The following is a 23,691-nucleotide window of genomic DNA, read 5'->3' as shown; positions in this document are numbered from 1 at the left end:
TTTGGTGCTCACCTAGTTCCTTAGTGACCCAGCTCAACTGCTAATGTGACAGAAAACTATCTTGGCTAATGTTTCACCAAGCTGGCACAAGTCAATTTAGCAAAGCATTAGATGAGTGCCAAAGTAAAGGAAGGGAGATGGAGGGCTGTGAGCAAAAGGGAACAGGATTAGCCCCCTTGAACAGCAGAGAATTTTTAAATCACTTCAGCCTGTCTTGTCTGACTGCACTCCTAATATAGAGTTCTGGGTATAACACTTTCATCCCCCTCCCTTTAGCCCAAGCATTCCTCCTAGGTGAGCTGAATATTAACTTAAGCATTCTTGTTTCAACACAACAGGAAGCTGACAAGATCTTGAATTGTGAGAAAATTCATCTATGAAATTCTTAAACGGAAATAATTTGGAAATTACTCAAGTGCTATCTCAAATGACAGTGTGATTAGTACAGACTAACTGAGAGACTAACTAACTTCTCCACTAAAGATAACTAACACTTTCTAACTAACTGGCCTATTCCTGTCTAAGCTTATACATTATCTGTACCATTTGTTTGAAATTAGAGCTATTGGAGGTTAACTTTTCAAAAAGTGTTTGGAACAGTCTCATCTAGTTGACAACTAATTCTGTAAGTAATTGGCCTTGAAAGACCCTTGGTCTGACACAGCAGAGCACTTTTGAGTGATGGAATCTTTTTTTAATGAATTTGATATCTACTTATTGTACCTGAAACTTTTAAAATGTTCTTCTTTGGGGCTGTAGTAATACACTGTACCATGCATGTTGAACACTCACCGTTAGTTTGAGTCTGAAGACAGGAACAAGGTGGAGTTAATATAAACCAGCACAACTTTCTTGTGTATGTATTTTGTAGCTTTCTCCATTTCTTTTGGAAAAAAATAACTTGTCACCACCTGAATTAGTGGAATTTGTGTTTCTAGCGCTTAATCTTTTTATCCAGATTCCTTTCCTGTACCCAAGATATCCTGTGACATCCCTGCTTCAGTCTGTGTTGCAGCTGCTCTGTAGCTTTATGCATCTGTGTTGCTTGCTGAGTGCTGCCAGGAAGGAAAATAAATGTTTCATAGACTTCTACCTTTGCAGGGTCACCAATTCCATTTTAGTTTGGCACTTGTTCTTACTACTACAGCTTTTGTGGAAGTCGTCCTTAAAATTTCTGTCAAATTTTTTTGAGATTTGCACTACACATTCCTGGGAGCAGAGTGCCATTGGTGTAAAAAAAACCTGAAGTGGCTGCCAGAGCAGGCAAGGCCTGTTTTGTGCTGGGTTTGTTTTCATTTATTACCTTTGAGCCATCTTACCTCTGCTTCAAAAGCTTGTTTCCTTCCTTCCAGCTCTTCCATGGAGCATGTCTCCTGTACTCATATAGCTCTTTCCTGATGTTCCTTTGAGTCCCCTGGGTCTGGCCATTGCTGCCCCCTCCCCTCCCACACATGTATAGGCTCGGTCTCAACTGGCCTGTGAACTGGGCAGAGGGAAGCTGGGACTTGAGTTCTCCTCCAGTGATGCTGCTTGTGTTTGTGTACCAGGTCCAGAGCCCTGTGAGAGCTGGGCTGGGCCGTCTCTTGCCAGAGCCCCATTTTTAATATGCTCAGCTTTTAGTTCTGTGGCTTCCTGTGCATCATGGCCTAGCCCTGTGTTCACAGGCTGCATGCTCCCTGCAGCTCTCCATGCTCCAGGGCCCCTCTGGGCTGGAGGTGCAGGCCCAGGGCAGGTGGGACTTTTCCCTTCTATGATTCTGTGCTGCTGTCTCTGCCATCATAACCCAGACCCTGCAGAGAGATGTTGGCAAGGATGCAGGGTGTCATTAGATGTTCCCAAACCCAGGTTTATTCCATTGGTTCAACTCCCACAACCAGAGGAAATCTTCCTGTTACCTGTGTGAAAAAATCAGACCATCCCTGATGGAACCCATCAGTTCAGTTCATCTGTAACGGATGATAAAGCTGCATAAACCATACAGTGACTGTTCATTATCTGTTAAGAGAGCTAATTCTTTACACCCATCATGAGCTTAAGTTCTCAGAATAGAGAAAACAGTAGTGTTTGAAAGCAATATCAATGATTAACAGTTGTGAATACGTGAAGATGGTCTGGTGTGCATAATACAATGACTGCTGGTGTGGCTGTCCTGGTAAACCTCCACAGCTCATGGGTATCCTCTGGAGCTTTTCCTGATTACAAACCAAAATAAATGACATTAGCAAAATTACTTCTCTCCCATTTCACCCCAGCCTAGATGGGTATATGGTAATGTTTTTCGTCTTTGATGCTTTATCATAAATATACTTTTGTAAATCATATTTTAGTCCTATTTAACACCTTAGGAGTTAGAGAATATTTTTTAAACTTAGTTGCAAAGTACATATGAAAAGTAGAATTTTTTAAGAACTTAAGAGGAAGTCTGTGCTGTTTTAAATGCTGGTTATTTCCCAGTCTTTGCAAAGGACTGAACACTAGTCTTTTTAGCATGCAAAACACTTGTTTTAATTACTTCTATTTTCACCTGAATGGAACTAAAGACAACATTTCCTTCAATTCCTTCATTTGAAGATTAGAACTTGACTGGAAGATGTAAGGTTTTCTTTTTCTGTATGATGCATGGTTAAATATTGTGACATAATGGGCCAGGTGTGTTATTTGTTCCACTTGAAATCTATATGTTGAATAGTAAATATTCAGAAAAGAAAACAGCATACTTCTTGTTGTGGTGCTGGTAAAAAGGATGGATTTTTTGGAAAGGGCAAGAGTGTGAAGATAATCTATGTAAAAAAGGCTACAAATATGAGATGGAAATTACTGTAGCTTTTAAACTACTTGGATAGAGTGTATAATTTGGAACACTTAGATTTTTAGCAAACACTTGGAAATTTCATTACCTTTAAATGCTTTTGTATGTTTATGAATTACTATCTCAACAATTTAAATGTATGTGAGTGAAAGAAGTGCATTTTTTTATTTTAAGATTAATCTTCTTTAATTTTGCCAATTTGAGCAGGGGAGTTTACTGGAAAATATTTTCATCCAATTTTATTTAATTTGGCTATAAATGAGTTACACCAGATACTTGCATTCTCATAAATGTTGTCTTCGTCTATTTCAGTGATCGCTGTGGAGAAGACCCAAACCAGAAAGTAATCCATGGGGTTATTAACTCCTTTGTTCATGTTGAACAGTATAAGAAAAAATTCCCCCTAAAGGTAGATACACATTTCTGATTATGTATGTATTTTAATTTGGAATGTCAATCTAGTATATACATTATTTATCCTTTAAAAAAAAATCTCTCTTCTAGTTTTATCAGGAAATTTTTGAGTGTCCTTTTCTGAATGAAACAGGGGAGTATTATAAACAAGAAGCTTCGAACTTATTGCAAGAGTCAAATTGCTCACAGTACATGGAGAAGGTAGGAGATTCTTCAATACACATGCAGTAATTAAAATCATGATGATACATTTTGTCCTCTACAGTTCTCATGGTTGGTCTTCATGTTATGCTTTCATGTAATTGAAATGGTACTTTTTAGTGACATGGTTAATCTGAACATAAACTACAAACCTTGCTATGGGTGGACAGTCAGTATCAAAATATTTCATAATAAATGATGACTCAGTCATTTGAGTATGAAAAGTGAAATGTCAAAAAAAATAAAACATATCAGGTTGATTAGTATTACTTCCTCACTTCCTTATTTTCTTTCAATTTGGAGTAGGGTAGCATTAGAGTTTTAGGAATATGTGGTTAGAAAAGACTTAAATTGTTACAAAACATTATTAAAAATTACATACTCTGAGGTGGATTTACTTTCATTTTGCTTTGTGGTGTATGAAGTTATGTTGTGGTTAAATTGCTTGTAATTCTTATACCTAGTTTGAGAAAACAAAGATTAATACAACTCTAGGAGTCAGTTCTTGGTCCTATACTGTCTGCACTACCGAGATAGAAGTGTTGAGGAGAGGGCTGTGAGATTGCTTTTAAGCTAATGGTTTCACACCTGTAATGAAATTCAGGGGCAGGCTAAGACTTCAACTAAACCAGTTTTGCCTGTCATTAGCAGTCTGCAGCTGCACTACTCTCCCTAGAGCCCCCTCATATTCACAGGGTGTAAGTGCTTTTATGGCAGTATTCATGTGACTTATCTTATGATTAAGCCTATTTCCTTCATTGAGCTATAAAAAGAGCTTTTATTAATAGCTCAGATATACTCCTGTACCTATTCAGCAGATGTTTACATACAAGCAGATGGACTGGGAATAGTAAAGTGATTCTTGGAGTTCTCTTTTTGTTAGGTATTCTGATAAAATTTTCTCAAAAGGAATAAGATGTATGGTAAGAGAGATTGGGGAAGACTAGTCACAAGGTTCAAGGGAACAAGAAATTTCAAGATGAAAACTATGGAATGCTGGTAGACATCTAGTAGTGACCAAGCCTAGTTAGTACTCAGACTAGATTATGTTCATTCAGTAATAGCCTAATTCAGAAGAGCAAATTAAATTTCTCATTCTGCACAAGTTCTTTTGTAGCTGTTATTACTTACTCTTGTTTCTCATTCTACATACATACACTGTTGCACATTCTGGTACTATGTAGGTTGTCAGTATTTCTTCAGCTTGCAGTTTAAACTCTTCTGTGTAGGTTTTAGGTAGATTAAAAGATGAAGAAATGCGATGTCGGAAGTACTTGAATCCCAGCTCATATGGCAAAGTGACTCATGAATGCCAGCAGAGGATGGTAGCTGATCACTTGCAGTTTCTACATGCAGAATGTCACAATATTATCAGACAAGAGAAAAGAAGTGGTAAGTCTCTCTGGTCACAAAAAGACTGAAATGGTTTTTTGTTTTATTCACTTAGCATTGCAATTTCCTATCTTTTTTCAATTACCTTCTGTGCATATAAGCATTTTCAACTAATGTTTCTTATCCAAAAATCTCCATTAAACCCTGAATGACATTTTTCTTTAGCATGTAGCTAATTTTTATTCCTCCAAGTGTATAATCAAAACCTTCTTTTTACTGTTAACAGTCATTCTTTCAGCTAATGCTCTTTCTCTTTCCTTGTCTTAGTCATCTTAAAAACACACTGAAGTCCTGTAGAAATGATCATATTTTATGCTTGTGTTTTCTTTTGTAAACCAATGGCTCTGTCTTAACAGATTTCTTCATCACCACTTAACAGGTCAGGCTTATAAAATATTTTGGCATCTTTTCATAGCCACTTTTTATTTTCCTGAATCTTTTGTGACCTCTCATCCCAAATCTTTGCTACAGAAGGAGATGCTCTTGTAGTTCTATTCCCTGCCTAAAAAAACCATGCTTCCTGATGACTACATGCCTCTTACCTTTGAAAGAATACTCATTCTTGCATGAAAGATGGTATATTTTATGTAACACAAATTATTTTTCACAGTCAAACTCAAATTGTATTTAATAAAGGTGTGTTCACTTTCCAGGGAATCCTTCAAGTTTGATTAGAGTTTAGATCTGTTTTGTTTGGCTTCTTTTTTGGGGGTGTGGGGAGACAAAATATAATAAAAATAGCAGTTGCTTGTTTAGAGTTTTTCTCATCTGAGAAAAATTTCAAGCTACCACTGGAGGCAAATAAAAAGTCAGGAAGATATCTAAACTGATTTTAGTCAGCTGCTGCTAAGGGAGATTAAGGAAGGCCAGGTTTTAAAATAAACTGCACACTATTTCTCCACACTAGCCCACCTCTTTTCTTAGAGAGAAGCTGTATTGGAAGGGTGAGGTACTCACAATGGCAGGACTCAGTAAACACTGATAATAGACCTACTCTTTCCATTTTTCTTTTGTCAGTGATCCAGTGGATGTTAATTTTTTTTGTCAGTGCTTCAGTGTATGTTAATTTTTTCTTTCAAAACAGTTGGTCTTGTTTCAGTCTTAAGAAAGTTCTGTTTGAAATTATGGTACTATATTAGGTGTTAATTTTTAGTGTTTCTAAGTGTACTCTCTAAAAATGTATCTCTGTTACAGACATGGCAAATATGTATACTCTGCTTCGTGCTGTGTCAAGTGGTTTACCTCATATGATTCAGGAACTACAAAACCATATCCATGATGAGGGCCTTAGAGCAACCAGCAATCTTTCTCAGGAAAATGTGAGTTTCCTCAGTCAGCTGAAATGACTGTTTGATTAATATTCTTGATTGAGTGTTTGTTCTTCGCCTCTTAGCTGGATTTTTAAATTTTGCCTGCATAAAATTGGTTTGGAATGTGATGGATAAGTTGTAACTTCTCATCAGCATGGTTAGCTGTGCCACATTATCTATCATGAGAGCTGATTGTTGTAATTGTTGTCAACTAACGAGAAACAACTGCAGCTAGATATTTCTCATTGTTGTTTGCTTAATACTGCCAGGGCAAGTAGGTCCTTTTGTTCCATGTATGCTTTTTTTTTCCTGAATTTCTCTTAAGTCAGTGGCATTTGCTGCTCTGGTATATTAGAAGCCAGTGATTCCATTTTGTAAAGACTTGACATCCTGTCCTGATTTCAGTCTGGTGGTTTTCATAACAGCTTTGTAGTCATTTTGCTTTATATTGCCATGTAATTTCTGAAAATATTATTATATTATTTATTTTACTTAAATGTGTTAAACTTTTTTTCCATTTATGTCTGTTTAAATTACTCAATTCCATTTTTGTTTCTCCAGCATTGCTGTTCAGAGACAAACTACAAGCTTTTGTTTGACATTGTATTTGTGCACGCATACATCTTGCTGTCTAGATCTGTGCTCACTTTAGGATGGTGACTTTAGCTATCCCGTGTTTCTGTCTATAATAATACATAGACACAAGCTGTGGTACATTCACTCTGTTACTGACTGCACAGCTTGCTATTCTGTGACTCCTCTGTAACTTCAGAGTGCATACCGAAGTCTTTAGTAGTATAGTTTGCTTTCCAATTATTTTTAGGTTTATTGAACTTACTCTTTCAAACTAATAATGTCTACTCACAGAAATAAATACAGACCCATGAGGGTGGTGACACTTCACAGCCTTATGTAGATAATTTCAGTGTGAACTACTCGTTCTACTGTATAAATTATGTACTTTGAAACATTTTTAATGTGTGACCTGAGAATGTACTTGGGGAGTTATGCTGGAGAGCCAATGCCTATCACACTGTTGCACTTATGCCAGCCAGCTTGTCTGTGTAGGGACTTCTCCAGCTCATGTCAGTCATTTCTGTGCAGAATATGACGCTGGAATGTGGTGCATGAAATTCAATTTGTAACTGCCTTTTCCTTTGTAGGAAAATGTGACGGGATCATTCAGATTTTCTGTCTCTGAAGTCACTGTGTAGGAGAAGCAGCAGTTTATTGTATCAGTTGCTTGATTGCTGTATTTATATTAGCATTAATAATTTTTGAAAAGGCTAATAATGGATTTTATTAGATGGCATGAGTGCAGTACAGACTCAAGTCTAGATTGGGTAGCAGGACTGTAAATGTAGCCTTGACTTTTTATTTCCAAAATGTGCTCTAGCATCATAGTGTGAGAGTACAGCAGAATCCATCCTCTCAAAATTCACTGTAGTATTAACTTTCTCAAAAAAGAGTAATTAGTAAAAAATCTGCAACTAATGTAGATATGTTTGTGTTAGATACTACTACTTTCCTCGCTAATTGCTTTCTGTTTTATCTACCCTTTTTAGATGCCAACTCAGTTTGTGGAGTCAGTTTTGGAAGTACATAGTAAATTTGTTCAACTGATCAACACTGTTTTGAATGGTGATCAACACTTTATGAGTGCCCTTGACAAGGTAATTTTTACTTAAGTAAAGAAAGCTTTGGAAAACAAAATCCAGGACCCTGATTCAGGCTCACCAAAACTCTTCATACCATCAACGCATGGCTAACGGCAGTTCATATGCAGTCTTTCTAGTTTAGAAATGCAATGGAGCAAACGACAATCCAGTGTACGGGAAAATATTAATTAAAGGAGACCATTTTAATTCTTGTTTTCTGAAAGAAAGAGCTTTCTTTTAATCATATTTCAAAACACAAAAATGGTGCTGATCCATTCAGTGAAAATATAAGTGCAGATAATGAATAGGCAACTGATGAGGTTTGGGAGATTTTCTCATTCTTGCATGCATTTGAACTTGAATTTGCTTGCTGAGATAATGTTTATCTCTGAATGCTCTTAGTATTACTTCCACAGAATCTTTGCTTAGATTTTTCAAGTTGACTGCAGAGAATATCTGGAAACTTACATTACTTCAATCACTGCCACGATAGATAACTTTTTCCAGGAGAGAGCTGCGCTTGAATTTAAATAACAAATATAGGGAAAGAGGCTTGCTGCTCTTTTATTTGAAATGCATAGCCATGCATGTATTCAAGATAACAGTTTTAATTATCTTAAATTTTAATATTCATCATTATTAATTATAACTAATAAATATATTTTCTTTCTTTAATTTCCTCTCACAGGATGCACACATACAGCTCTTTTGTGGTGTGTGCAGTAGTTGCAGTTTGTAGTTAATGTCAGAGTCTAAGTTTTGACAATTATCAGTCAAGGTTAACCTGAAGAGGCATAATGGAGGAGGTACCAGTGATGGTACCTATAGTAGTTACCCATCTGTATTTGTGACATTGATAAAAGAATTATTTAGCATTTTAAAACAAATATTTCAATACCAAATACCTTTCTCTCTCTATTGCAATTAATGTCATGTACCAGAAGGTGGAGTAACATGAGACTGACAACTTCATTTGCTGGCACATAGATAATGTACTTTTTCTAAATACATCAGTTCTTCACTCCATTGATCTTTCTTACAGTAAATACTTAAAGTATTGATTTGCTGTTAATTTTTGATGGTGACTATCAAAATCATTATTGCTGCCTCCAGTATTATTGCAAAAGATTGCTCCAAGCTTTAAAGAGTTTCCTATTTCTTTCGAGTCGTGCATTCTTTTCTCAGAGGAGTTCTAGGGACCTATTAGCAAACTTTGCAATCTTGAGGTATTGTACAGAAGAGTTCCTTGTCAGTTTGTCTTTATAATGATAACAACAATATTTTCCTTCTACAGAGGAACTGTAATTCCTGGGAACTATGATCGTGCAGTATTTTTGACTCACTGTTAGTTTACAACACTCATTTAAATGTGACATGTAGTTTAGAAACTGTGTTATTCTGATAATCTTTTTTTAATTTCTAAACTGCCATTTTCTCTTTCCTTTTTCATCATATTGAGGTTTTCTTCAGCCACCATATTGTTTGTACTCTACTACTTCAAATTTCCACTTTCAACAATATATTTTTCTCCTTTTCAGTGTTTGAAAAAATCCAACAACGAAAAGCACTTTCATTTCTTACTGTTGTGAACACATCATATAAGTTTATCAGCTCAACAGCATGCTGTTGATGTGCTGCTGCTCAAATCTACTTTATCTGCACTTATTCCAAAGTTTCTTTCCATCCATTCTTTTCAACCATAATATTGCTGTATACCAAAATCATAATACTTTGTGAAGTTTCTAATCAGATCTTAAATTGTTCTTCGGTTTCCTGTAATTATATTTATTCTTCTATTCTTTCTACTTTTACTTAATTCTCAACTTGAAAATGTTTAACAACCAAATTCTCATAAAGCAGTAATTTAACCTTTTTATGAATTGTTTCTTTTTTTATCCCCTTTTGTGTAGTTCAGTTTTATAGGATGTCAGATGGTCTTTGCCCTGGGGATTTTTTTGATTTTTTTCAAATTTCATAAAAGAAAAAAGTTTAAGTCATTGACAGTTTTTCTCTTTGCTCCATGTTTTATGTAGGCTTTGACATCAGTAGTTAACTATCGGGAGCCCAAGTCGATCTGCAAAGCACCTGAGTTGGTAAGTGATGCACACAGAAAGTAATTCTTGTATATAACCATCAAATGGATTGCCAGAGGGTCCTTCACATGCATATCCAGCTCTCACACTGGGTCACACTCAGGCGTGTATTTTAGTAGTTACAGCTTAAGCTGCACACACATTTTGTGAGTGTGCAAAATTGCTATGCTTCTAATTTTTGGTATAAACTTCATTTTCTGTGGGCACAAAATGTATACCCATGAATGTTTGTCCGTGAATGCAGCCCTTGTATAGAATATGAGACAGTAGACTGTGACTTATTTCAGGTTTGAACTATTGTAGAAATTTTGAAATACCAAATATCTTGGCATACATTTGTTCTCAAGCTTGACAAGTAGTTTTGGGTTTGATTTTTCTTTTTTTAATTTGAGCTGGCCAAATACTGTGACAACTTGTTAAAGAAATCAGCAAAAGGAATGACAGAGAATGAAGTGGAAGACAAGCTTACGAGTTTCATTACTGTTTTCAAATACATTGACGACAAAGATGTATTCCAAAAGGTAACTTTTCCTATTCAATAATGGTTAAGATGTCACATTTAAAGTCTACTTGAAGAATGTGGTTATGCTTCTTAAAATCCTCATATCTGTTTTTTTTTTTTAATGCAGTTCTATGCCAGAATGTTGGCAAAAAGATTAATTCATGGTTTGTCTATGTCTATGGATTCGGAAGAAGCGATGATAAACAAACTAAAGGTAAGGTAATATTCATCTAACGCAGAATAAACAGATGTAGGAGTATGTAGTGTTGAGAGGGAGCAGCAGAGGGTGCCAGAGGTAACTTAGCAATTGGTAAATATATTTCCAATAGCTGAAAGCAAAAGCTAGTGTTTAGGTAGTCTATGAAAGATAAAAGGCATCACCTCAAATGCCTATCACCTAGGCATTTGAGATTTTCATGCGGTTTTGGATAATTTTATTAGCTGTGTTCAAGTCATTCATGTTAATATTAAAGAAGTAGCAAGGACTTTCATAAACATGTCCATCTTTTGATTTTATAAAACAATGTTTTTCAAATCAAATAGATTAGTGTATATAAGGTGAAACTAAGAGAAATATAATTTTATTCTACAGTGTTTGGTTTTATTATAACTAGCGTTTTCTGTAAATATGACGACACTTCTGCTGACTAGATTTTCACATTTTATTAGTGAGGGAACATAATTTATATGATGAATATTGTATTCACTTTGAAACCTGTTACAATATTTCTTCACAGCAAGCCTGTGGTTATGAATTTACCAGCAAGCTCCATCGAATGTATACAGACATGAGCGTTAGTGCTGATCTCAACAACAAATTCAACAACTTTATCAAAAACCAGGACACAATCATTGATTTGGGAATTAGTTTTCAGATATATGTTCTACAGGTACTAATGTATGTTTATTGCTGCTGAGTTATTTGTATTTACCTTTTATGTTCTGATAACAAATATACAATTTTTCTAATTATGAATACTACTTTATATGGGAACTGATGGCCTGTGATCATTGAGGAATTACTTACTTTCCTAGTGTTTCTTTGTTAAATCAACCCACTAGGTCCTTAAACAATAGTGATATAAAATTTCAGTCTTAATTAATACCTCAGCGAGGTGTGCAGAAGGTGCATTAAGAAATGATCAGTAAAACTTCCTGAGGTAATCGATTGTCTTATGACATAATGCACAATATACATCCACTAAAGAGTGTTATTTTTTTCTTAATATATATGTTGTATGAAAATGTTAATCTTTCTGTTTTTCCCCATACTTTTAGGCTGGTGCATGGCCTCTAACTCAGGCTCCTTCTTCTACATTTGCAATTCCTCAGGAACTGGAAAAAAGTGTACAGATGGTAGGTTAGTAGGAGGCTTCCTGTGAACATGTGGAAAATGTAAAATAACTCCAACTGAAAAATCATCACTCTAACAGAGAAAAACTTGAGCTGCTTTATTTTGATCGTAAATTATGTCTATCATGTTTCCAGTCCATATGCAATGTTGAAGGGTCACCCAAATACCTTACTGAATTTATGTATGTATTTGTGTAGCTTTCTCACATCTCTCTTCTACAGTTTGTGATTGCTGAAAGAGATGCTCATAAATGCAATCAAATGAAGTAGGTTGATTCTTTGCTTCCAAACCAACTCTTAATATTTAGATAAAAGAAGATTCTGTTTCTAATGTTAAATCTGAGCAGTCTTAATAGCAGATTAAGATGCAAATACAGGTTTCTTGTTCCCTGTTTCATAGAAACTGTTCAAAGTCAAGCTTCGTGCAAACTTCTCTAAAGCTCATTTTATAATTTCTCAAAGCAGTAAAGGCTTTGCTTTAGCCAAATATTTTCTTCTTATGTGATTATTTCTGCTTTGTAGAGGTAGACTATTTTGTTGCTTTTGATTATATTATTGTAGACTAAATGTTGCCTGTACAATGTTTTTTGAAAAACAAAATATTTATGTTCATCTTTGCTAAGGTGTATTTGATGGTGAAGTACGATTTAGGCAATACACATTTTGTATTATTGGACATAAGAGGTTTTTACAGCTGTTTTTATACCTTAAGTTGCTATTTGATGTAAGTTATAATGGCAAATGTATTTTTTTTTTGTGGTGAAGGATCTTTTTCTTGTATTACATCTGAATATTAGGACTTATTATTCAGCTTTAATTTCCACTTAAGTGGCACTTGTTTTTAGCAATATAATAGTTTCTGACCCAGACTATAGGGTTACCAGCTGTGATGAGATTTTGCTGTCTTTGTGGGTTAAAATAGGAGTATTGTCAGTTGTGCCTCAGTTGGAAAATTGGTACAGAATTGTGTGTCAGAAGCAGCTCAGAGTCTGGGTTGCTTGCCTAATTTTGCCATTTTAAAGGAACAAACTTATTCATGTGTGACCTAGGTAGAGATCAGTGCTATAAATTAGAATTCCCTAAAGAAACAGAACATGACCTTGAGGGGGAGTCTTTGAAAATTGTCTGACAATGTCTTTATTTACTGTCCAATTTGATGATTTGACCCATGGAGAGAGTTCTCTTAGGGTTCTGGCAAGGGTTAAGAAAGAAAAAAAAAAAAGTATTGCAATTGCACTCTGAAGTATGCGAGTACCTGTGTAACTGGCCAACCTCTTCAGCAGCTTTTTCTGAGACTGATGAAGCTTCCTGTGAATATAAATTTATCTGAGTGGTGTACAAATACTGGTTTTCATACTGTGCAAGCTTGTGGGTGGAGGAACACCTAATTCCTAAAGAGATCAAAGTTCCCTGGTTTTATGTTCTCCTTCAATGTTAATCCAGACCAAATCAGAATAAGCCAAATAGGTGTGTGTACACAGTGTTGGCATTGTGGGGTTTAGGGAGTTTGATCTCATTTTAGGGAAAGGTTTTTTGAATCTGCTGAAGTTCTTCTCATTACCAGAGGTAGAACTTAATTTAAGATTCAGTCATCACTCATCTTCTAAAGGAAAATGCTGTCACAAATGGATCTGCAACGTTTTCATCCAGTGTGATGGACGTAAACCAGTATTTCTTCATTCGGGTGATAAGGTGATGATAAACTGTTGTGAGTAGTTATCTGTGTGACTAACTGGTGTTCATTTTGTTTTGCAGTTTGAATTATTTTACAGTCAGCATTTTAGTGGAAGGAAGCTTACTTGGTTACATTATCTTTGTACAGGTAAAAATAAGTGCTTTGCTAAACTTACGATCTAACAGTTACTTGCGTTAAGTTCTTTTCAAATTACAAAAACATGGGAAGTTGGAACATTATTTTGCATATAAAGTCAATGGATGTATTTTGTGTTATAAATTAGTATTTAGTACTTAGATTTTCCAAAATCCATATCTTGTAAACTTGTGATTTATTAAATCCAAGTAAAACTGGAGTTGTATGTTCTTAACTGCAGAAAAGCACTGCAGAACTGCTGAGCTAATAACAATTGCCCTGGAATTGTTTCTATAGTATAGGTGTTCCTTACATAAATACTAAATAATTCTAAAAATCCACATTACACTATTTTACTCAGGTATGTGAGTATCTGCATAAATGCATACTTACTTTTAAGTATTTAGTATTTATTATTGTTAAGTATTTATTTTAGTAAGTGCCAGTCAATCATGTTTTATTTTAAGTGCTTTCAGTGTCAGGCTTTAGCAAATGAGCGCTGCAACATATCACATGGAGATGAAAACTGTGGCCCACAACAATGTAATATATTGAAAATCTAGTTTCTGGTAACAGAAGGTTGCTGTAACTCACACTCACCTTCACACAGAAAATCTAAATCTGCTTTCAAGTAGATTTCTTCAGTGTTTTTTGTTTTTCATGGGAATTTGAAAAATGTAAGAATATGAAAAAATTTTGATGGACAAGTATTTTACTTTGTTTTTAAATCTTCACTTAAATAAACTTCCTCATTAATCACTATTCTGAGATTCTCTGTAAGCTGTTATGCATTGCAATGTGTTGGGGCTACTTGGAGTTTCTTTTTTTATGATTATTATATATTTATTACTATTATATATTGCACTATTTGTCTAGTATGCATAGTTAATCAGGGTGGGGTGGTTGTTGTAGGCCCCACTGTATATGTGTAAATTCACAGCATCAGTTGTCATTGTTCCATTTCAAGTGTTAAATACAGACTTGAGTTGAATGTCTGGAAATGTATGAGGAGCTCTGGTAGTTTGGCTTCAGATGACTTATCAGCACCTTTCATCTGTTTATAAAATACTACTTGTATCATTACAGGCGAAGTAAAAATGAATTATTTGTGCAAACCTTACGTAGCCATGGTCACAACATACCAAATGGCAGTGTTGCTTGCCTTCAACAACAGTGAGACTGTCAGTTACAAGGAGCTTCAGGACAGTACACAAATGAATGAGAAGGAGCTGACAAAAACCATCAAATCTTTGCTTGATGTCAAAATGATCAACCACGACTCAGACAAGGTATGCCATAATGACATTAAAAAGTTTAATGTTTTCAGTCTTGTCATTCTGATGTTTGTTGAGGACATTTTTAAAATATCCATTGTTTACTTTTATTTTTCTAAGCTTTATTTTTGACCCTTGTGAAAAATTGTAAATCTCTACTGATAAGGAAAGAGACAGGAGGAAGTAGAGTGCTTGTCATACAGGCTTTCTATGCCTATAGCAGCGTGAAAAGGTAATAATGCAGGGACTCTTTATTGTTTCTATTGCCTTGCTTTCAAAGTTGTATTGAATCACTGGAAGGAGCCTGAGTAGTAAACCAGAGTTTTACAGTGATCCTAAAAAAATATTTGTGGGATTAAGAGACTGAAAGAAAGAGCAACCGTGTTCTTCCTTGCGGACAGATTACGGGAGCAAGAAAGAGAGCAAGGAGGATGTCTGTGAGAGGATTTTTGGTGCAGTATGCCAGACTTATCATTCCATGAGTTTCTTGGAATGCCAGTAATATCTGAGCTTTGTTTGTGATTCAGGCAATGGTTGATACTTCTTTTTCTGAGTCTCTCATCCTTCTGTGTAGCCTTTGTGAAATCTTTTTTCCAGTACAGCAAGGGCCACAGACTTTACTCTGTTAAGTAAGAAATACTACAGAAGTGCCTGTGCATCCCATACATACAAAGCACGTGCTTCCAGCTCACCCAGAAAGCCCACTATGCAGACAGTATCAGACAGAAGGAACTGAGATAAGGCTGTTCAATTCACTTACAAGAAGAAATCCAAAGCTGCTCTGACAGCTGCTTTTGTTTTTAACCAGGAAGGTTTTAGAAAATGGAAAGTGAGATCACCAGGAAGATCTGGTGCTTGGCTGAAGCATAGGACATGCTTCCAATATCTAGAAATGAGCTCAGGTTGGAACAATTGCTGGGAAGATGTCTGTTAAACCATGGGTCAAATAAAACACTGGGAACTATTACAGGAAACAGTGAGACCTTTAATAATCTTAGAACGTTGCCTGTTATTTAAAGGACTTACATTTATTTATGTCCATTGTATAAGGTTCACCCAGTTTCTTAAAGCTTATGTCATAGAAAAAGGAATAATACAGCTTTCCAACCCTTTTACTTTTTAATGTTTACCACTGCATTTTCCAGTTCTTGGCCTTCCAGACTACTGCATTCAAGTGTCTTTACTATTTCTGTTTTCTTTGCACTCCGTCCAGCAATGTGATAGCAGATCTGTAGGCAGTCTATCAGCTTACTTATTAAATAAACAAGTGAGCTTTAGTGGTTTAAGCAGTGGAATTCAATACACAAACTTCTCTTTACCTGTATCTGAGCCAAACAGAAAAGTACAGTGCAGTAAATGTTGTAGTTTGCTTTTGCTTGTTTGTTCATTTTGTGAACGGGTGTGGGGGAAAGAGCATGAGAAGTTTTATCTCAAAATCTTTATTCATTCATTCATTCATTCAAATCATGCTTTTTGAGTTCATGCTCAATACACAATTTACTTTGGTTTATATTCAACCATGTCAGCAGAATAATGCTTGAAGTTATTGTTAGCCTATTTTTTGTTAGCTTATGATTTTTAAAGTTCTTGGTCTTTCCCCTTTCATATTGTATTTTCTATACTATGCCTGGTATCCTGGTTTTTATATATATTGTAACAAAGGCTATTTGTTGCAAGATACAAAATTAGAATTAATATTGGTTTGAGTGCATATTTAGATAAATATTTTCTGTGTTTACTAAAATATTTGTGCTTTAGACAGTTTGGCAAGATTCCAAGGTCTCAGAATCCCAGTAACTTTATTCTGCTGGAAATTGGTAATACTTGTACAGACTCTTGCCTGGAAACTGCAGAGATCATGCTGTGTTGAATGTAAAGGTGTTTTTATTGTAGGAAAAAGATTTGAAGAAATAATAATAATAATATGCACATATATATGTGGAAAATAATTGAGATTCTGACAGGAAAAAATTCAAAATCTGCAGGTAGATGTGCACTGTAGAAGTTGCAGTCTGTCAGCTGTTTCTGCTATAACATATCAAAATGATGAGATGCTTAAATTCTGGAAGAAAATGGTCATAAAAATTATGAAAGCAGCAGCTCCCCTGTGAGGTCCTGTCATAGATAAATGTAAATCCTACTTTCTTTGCAGGGAAAAACTTATTTTAAATGAAGAGTGTTTGCAACTAAGATAAACTATCAAAGTATTAAGAGAGAAATTGCTTGCTAATGAAATTCTTGTATGGCAGAGTTTTTCAATAGTGTTTTCTGAAATAGATTTGATTTCTGGGTCACTTAAACTAGCTTTAGAAATTGACCCGGTTCAAGCAGCATTTTAGAATTTCCAGCTACAAATCTGAAGTTTTTTCTGTGTACGTAAGACCCTAACTGTGACTTTTCAAAGTCAATTGTTACTATTTTCTGGTTCCATTCCTGATTTTTAAAAACAATTCTCTGTTGCAGGAAGATATAGAGACAGAGTCTACTTTTTCATTAAATATGAACTTCAGCAGTAAACGAACAAAGTTTAAAATTACCACATCAATGCAGAAAGACACACCACAGGTAAGTATTCTTTGCTGCTTCTAGCCTGAATAGCTTAGAAAGCTTATTTTTCTAAAACGGAATTTACTGTGTTAGTTTCATGTAAGCAGATATCAGACCTCCATAAGATTGGCAAAAGAAATTTTGTAGATTTAAAGCTTAAGCAATGCATTTTTTTTGTACTTGAAATATAGGCAAGAGAAGATGAAATAGGGAACAAGAAATAGAAGAAAAAGATAACCGAAATGTTAACACCAAATGGTATTGATGTTTAGTCTATGTTGTGAGACTTTTTTGTTGCTGGAGTTTATATAGGAACTTACAGCAAGAACAGCAGAACCAATCAACTATTTTCCTATGGTTTTGTGTCCTTTGGCAATTAAAATCAACTCCTGTTGTTAATCCATGTTCTCAGTGTATCTCCTAAAACACAGGATTTTGTAGAAGATAGGTATGTGCTGCCGAACTCAATACATTATAGTAAATCCTGATTGCTTTTCTCCCTAGCAAAAATGTGGGTTTAGATGCCTCTCTCCTACCTTCCTACTGACTTTCATGAAACCTGATATCCTGGATTTATGGACATACTTTTACTGGAATTGAACCACCCTTTCATTTTTGTATTAGTTCACCACTTTTAGTAAAGTAAAAAGTAGACATCCAAGATACTTTTATGAAGTCTTTATTGGTCTTACTGTGTTTTGAGCATTACTGTTCTTCCTGTGTGGCAGGAGATGGAGCAGACCCGAAGTGCTGTGGATGAAGACAGGAAAATGTATCTTCAAGCTGCTATAGTTCGTATCATGAAGGCACGTAAAGTGCTGCGACATAATGCTCTTATTCAGGAGGTAAGAGAAAGTTCTTGAGCTTGATTTCATGAAAATCTTCAGGAAGTAGGGTAGAACATCAGACTACAAAACTCCACCATGTGGAAACCAGTACTCCAGTGAAATTAGTGAGAATTTCCCTGGAGTCTATTTTGAACTGCAGTACTGGAGCACTAGCTGGGATCCCTCAATCTCATAAATGTGTCTTAGCACCAAAGCATTAAGTTCTTGCTCTTTCCTGTTAGCTGGTTCTATGCCAAGAGATGTTGTATCCTATAAAAATCATTGCCAGAGCTATGGGTTCAGTTGAAAATCTGAATAGGGATATTCTAGTATGGAATTTCCACAGAAGCACTTTGCCAATTCTGTGCTCTAATCATTATTTTATTATAACTCATGGTTTAAATTTTAAAAGTTGTCTGAGTGTGGAGACCTGCACTTTTTAATCTCTCTTTTCCACAAAGCTGTACAGTTCTCTAGATTTTTTAGATTCCAGATTAATGACCTGTGAACTGTCATAGTCTGGCTTGGAAGGAAGTGCTATTTCTGTAGTTTTTCTCCCACTTTCCCATCTGCTGGTTGCCTGCCTAATTGTATTTCTCATTCCAGCCTAACATTTGCTCCTTCCAACCAGTTGTCAGTTTTACTTTTCTCAATCTTCCAAAGCTCTTTCTTCAGTTTAATTCATTCTTGCATCCCTGAGCGTTGTGGATGGCCTCAGAGAAGACTGGTGGGAGGGGGAATCGAGATTCCTGTTTTACTCAACCATTTTGAGCATAGAGGTGGAGAGACATTGAGTAATTTGTAGTGATGGAGGAAACAGTTTACCACACCCACTCCTTAATTTTTATGTCTTAAAAAAAATCTAGGAGCAACAGGGAGTTTGTAAGCCCAAAAGATGCAGTGTGAGACCTCTTAAAGATTTTGGATATTGAAGAAGTGTATTTACACAAATAGTCTGAAAGCAAGCTTTATTTGAGAAATCTGATTTTGAATATCTAAAAGATGAGGCAGCATAGGTCCTGATTTTTCTCAGAATCTTTTTTTTTTTTTTTGTTTCCCATTATTTAAACCATCCATGCAATTATGATGAAATTGTGAAAGGATTTGCAATTAAAACTAGAAAATTATAGGCAAGCCCTTTCATCTTTGAGAATACTTGTTTCTTCCCACTGTCAAATTATTAGAAAAATTTCTTGAAATGTACTTTGCCTGACACCAGTTTGTAAGGGTGAAATAGATTACAAATTTCTGTGTTTTGGAAACAAATCCTTTCTGCTTGCTTCTTCCTTTGTGTAATGGAAGGGCCACTTACATTCCCTGCTGTGTTTTGCTCTTGCAGGGCTCTTGCAGAATAGTAACATTAGAACCTTTTTCTTCAGCTTTGCAAAAGAGGGGATATTTTCATGATTACTCAGTTAAAACCTAGGTAGAGAGTACAGTTGTGATATTCTTATTAATTCTGATGCCGTAGTTATTTTTATCATGCTGTTTATATTCTTAAATATAATGTATCAGTTAAAATGTGCTGTTTTACTTTGTGAGTAAGAAGGAATATTTCTGAAAGAAGTCTATTTACTTTGAATAGTTAATATTTTCTCACCTCATTAGTATTTTTTTTCTTAGCTCTAAGGGCAGGATTGCACTGTTAGAGAGATATTGAGAGACTCCTAACCCTAATGTAGTTAGCTCTGATTCTAACACTACAGCACCACACATTTCATTTAGGTTGAGGTGTCCAAGAAAATACTCCAGGCCCTTGGTAGACCTGTATATGTCAGCATGTGGTCTTTGTGGAATTTTTAATTGTGTTAGATGCACCCTGATAATTTCAATTCTAGCTCAATATTGCAGTCCCCTGCAGGGCAAGGTAGCTTTTCCTATAAAATGAGAAAGACTGGAAGAGTAGTGGATGGGAGACATCAGAACAGTCATTCCCAGAAAATATTTATTCTGACCATCAGGTATTTCTGTCTATTCTTCTTACTTGTACTATCTTTGATTTAAAAAAAACTACAACAATGAGAAAACCCATACCAATCCAAAACTCTCTCTTTCATTGTCTCCGTCTTAAGTAAATACATGAAGTGTGGTGATGACAATCAACTTCAGTGGAGGGCTAAGTTTGGTGAAATCTGAGCAGATCTATCAGCTTGTTAGCACCCAATTTCTCCTCACTGGTGCTGCTATGGAACATACCAGACCTTTGGCTGTTAGCCCAACAAAACTCACTCTTTTGAGGTTTTAGTTTGCTTTGGTGTGTGAGTTCCACCTGGTGAGTTCTGTTGGCTCACGGAGGGCCCCAGCAAACTCTAGACCTGGGACAAAGCCAGCCATGAGAAGTTGTAAAGAAAACTGAAAATTCAGCTGAAATAAAAGTAATTTTCTTTACAGAAGAAATAAGAAACTACAGGCAAAATATATGGTGACACTTGAGTAGTAAGGTCTTCTGTTTGAGAAAATTTCCTACTTATAGATTTGCACATTCTATTGGTGCAGACAATTTCTTCCCCTTCTCTACAAGAGAATGGGCAAGACTGAGAACTTCTAAAAGACATCTGAAGTTTTGCCTGGAGTGGCAATTTCTTCCACAATGCAAATATAGATTTGTTTTTACAAGAAGTAACTTCTTACTGCATGTATTAAAAAGTTCCAGCGTAGCCAGATGGAACGCACTAAGGTGTAGGTCTGTCTTCAGTGACTAAAAGAAAGAGAAGTTCATCCTGATTTTCTCCAATTGTAAAGGAAAGGAGATTAGTGGTAGGGGAACTCCACTGTGATAGTAGTGAAGAAATGTGTTAATATTAGATTAATTTTTAACATGGATATTTGTCTTCATTTGTACTGTGACAAATGAAGCAAGTGAGAGGAATGAGGAGGTCTGGGGAACATGTGGCCAAAGTAACCAGTGAGCTGACCAGTCAGTTTCAGTGTCCTGACATTTACACGTAGAGATACTTTCTTGTTTGTTGTAAATTAACTATTCCAGGGTTATTTAATCCTGTCTTTAAAAGAAAAATATACTGAACTTGCCTTAAAGCCTTTAGCAAATATTTAGATGACACTTATAACTGTGAAAAATAAAAATAACACAAAAACTGTGTCTTTCTTTTGCAGGTAATTAGCCAATCAAGAGCTAGGTTTAACCCAAGTATCAGCATGATTAAGAAGTGTATTGAAGTCCTGATAGACAAACAGTACATAGAGCGAAGCCAGGCCTCTGCAGACGAATACAGTTATGTAGCATGATGTTGCTATCCTGCAGGTATGATTGTAAGGAGATCATTGCTGTCACTGTTTGGTGTGTTCCTGTGGGAAGAGGCAGGCCTGTGCCTCCATAATTGGTCACTTGGCAGCCCCTGTTTTTCTGCTGTTTACAACATCACCAGTGCCATGTCATGAGCGTCAATGAAAATGCCTATAGATATTTCAAGCTCATGTCATTATGACATTTCTTAAAACTTTACTAAAAGAATGAGTGAAGTATTGCTGAAATGTGGAGAATTGGTTGGGTACCATGCTTTTTTTTTTCCCCCCTCCCCTTTCACGTTTGCAGTTGATGTTTTTTAATGTATCTTAAGACAAAGTAAAAAAAAAAAAAATCACACAAAAAACCTAAATATTGTAATATGACAGATAACCTAATAATTGTATCTACATTAAAATGTAAAAAAAATGACGAACATGATACTGCTGCTTGTCAAATAAAAAAATAAAGTTATATAATGTGTCTCGAATGATTGTAGAGCTGGATATAGCATTAATGTCTGTAAATATTATTCAGGCCTGAAGAGTAGAAATAATGTTACGTGTTTGGGTTTTGGATAACCTCAGAAGTAGGTCTGACATAACAACTAATTTATATAAAACTGAATACCAGGTATGTCATGTTTGATGTGATTATAAAAAATATTTATGGTTAAGTGCACATCTTGTTTTCTTGAGATTAGGCTAATTTACATTCTCGGTGCCTGAAGGCCTCTGCTGTGTCTGTTAATCCCACACTGTAGGAATACGTTACAAGAGAAAATAAACTGATGTTTGAGGGGGTTTAAATAGTGTAGCTCACAAACACTTAGGAGTAGTTATCATGAACATCAAAGATAGAGTTCAGTGGCTTGGGAAAGCATATAGCAGGCTGGTAACTGAAAAATGTTTTTTCTCTAATGTATTGGGTAGAAACACTACATGGATGGGTGCCTGTTTGTTTCCACATAAACTCATACTGCCTGTTTCTTGTTTTCCCTCCTGACTCCTATGGTTGTTTTTATCATGTTTTGTTTTCCTCTGCCCCAATTAGATTTCCAGCTGTTAGGGTGAGACGAATCCACAGGCTATTTCATGTCCTGTGTTGTTCATCAGGGTTGGCATGGTGACTGTTCACTCTTAAACAAGCAAACTATAATTTTAAAAGGTACCAACTCTACCACTGGAAGTGAATGGAATTTAAGACCATTGAGAGTTTGAACACACCAAATGCCTGCTGCAGAAGAGTTTTCCTCATGGCTATGCCTGCAATTATGATTGACAGGATAAAGATTAAGTTTAAATTTCTATTTTTGCCAGATTTATTTGCGTGCATATAAAAATACATATGTAGATACATACTATTTGCAGTATTTTTTTAGATTGTGTAGTATCACCTACTAAAAATCCACACATCAAGAACTAATTTTAAAGAAAGACAAACCTTTGGAGGGAGCTTTTTATTCTTTTTTTCTTTTTCTAGTTCTTCACTGTATGAAAGGCTTCTCTCCAACTTTCAGATTGTTGCTGTCTCTTATTTCTTAAGTGGTATTGCATTCATATACTATCTAGAGGGTATAGGAAACTTTCTATGGTTAACTAGGAAATGCATCAAGAAGTGGTGCTGTGTTTTTCTGATGTGGATTTTGCTAAGGATGAATAAAGGGCAATAAACAATAAAGTGCAATAAACATCCCTTCCATATTTATGGTGTTTTATCCCACTATGCTAAGATCTAAATTTTTTACATGGATTTATGTCTTCAAGAAGTGAGGTTATTTAACTAACTGTAATATGGTGCTGTAGATCATTGTCTAAAGTCTCAGTTTAGAGTTGTCTCTATGTGGTGGGAGACCTGGTGCTTATACTGTCACTAGGTGTAGTAAACAGGAGATACATCAGCATAGATTTTGACTGGAATGACTTCTAATCTGTTTCAGTGTGGAGCATTTCTGTGCTTTATAAAAAAAAATATTTGTTACATCTAAGGACAAAAAATAGGGCCAATATTTTATTAGATAATCCAAAAAAAAACCCAGAAAAAAATATTTCCTAAATGCTGAATTAGCATATCGTTTTTCCAGAAATCAAATTAACACTGGCACCAAAGTTTCTGGAAACAAATGTGGTTTTTCTTGTAACTTGTATTTGAGTCAACACATTTTAAGCTTGTTTATACAAGGGTTAACAAAATCTTTATTTAAATATAGATTCCAATAGCAAAATTTTAAGGCTGAGTTTGGAGAAGGCTTGACCAA

The 23,691-nt window shown here is 35.5% G+C and overlaps 1 protein-coding gene across 5 annotated transcripts in view; it reads left to right on the top strand.

Moving 5' to 3' along the window:
• CUL2 (cullin 2) overlaps window positions 1-23,034 on the top strand; it is a 42,552-nt gene extending 19,518 nt beyond the window's left edge. For all 5 annotated transcript variants that reach the window (XM_084209646.1, XM_084209644.1, XM_084209645.1 and 2 more), the window contains exons 7-21: window positions 3,122-3,218; window positions 3,314-3,424; window positions 4,654-4,816; window positions 6,011-6,135; window positions 7,692-7,799; window positions 9,818-9,877; window positions 10,270-10,398; window positions 10,507-10,593; window positions 11,117-11,269; window positions 11,658-11,735; window positions 13,488-13,554; window positions 14,629-14,831; window positions 17,280-17,381; window positions 18,092-18,208; window positions 21,305-23,034. In XM_084209646.1, coding sequence (XP_084065772.1) covers window positions 3,122-3,218; window positions 3,314-3,424; window positions 4,654-4,816; window positions 6,011-6,135; window positions 7,692-7,799; window positions 9,818-9,877; window positions 10,270-10,398; window positions 10,507-10,593; window positions 11,117-11,269; window positions 11,658-11,735; window positions 13,488-13,554; window positions 14,629-14,831; window positions 17,280-17,381; window positions 18,092-18,208; window positions 21,305-21,436 — 1,732 coding nt within the window. In that variant the 3' untranslated portion in view covers window positions 21,437-23,034. The remainder of the gene's footprint in view (window positions 1-3,121; window positions 3,219-3,313; window positions 3,425-4,653; window positions 4,817-6,010; window positions 6,136-7,691; window positions 7,800-9,817; window positions 9,878-10,269; window positions 10,399-10,506; window positions 10,594-11,116; window positions 11,270-11,657; window positions 11,736-13,487; window positions 13,555-14,628; window positions 14,832-17,279; window positions 17,382-18,091; window positions 18,209-21,304) is intronic.
• Window positions 23,035-23,691: the final 657 nt, after the last annotated feature.

Source organism: Fringilla coelebs (genome assembly GCF_963513975.1).
Source record: "Fringilla coelebs genome assembly, chromosome: 1".
NCBI lineage: Eukaryota > Metazoa > Chordata > Aves > Passeriformes > Fringillidae > Fringilla > Fringilla coelebs.
This window is presented reverse-complemented; position numbering and strand designations above follow the sequence as displayed.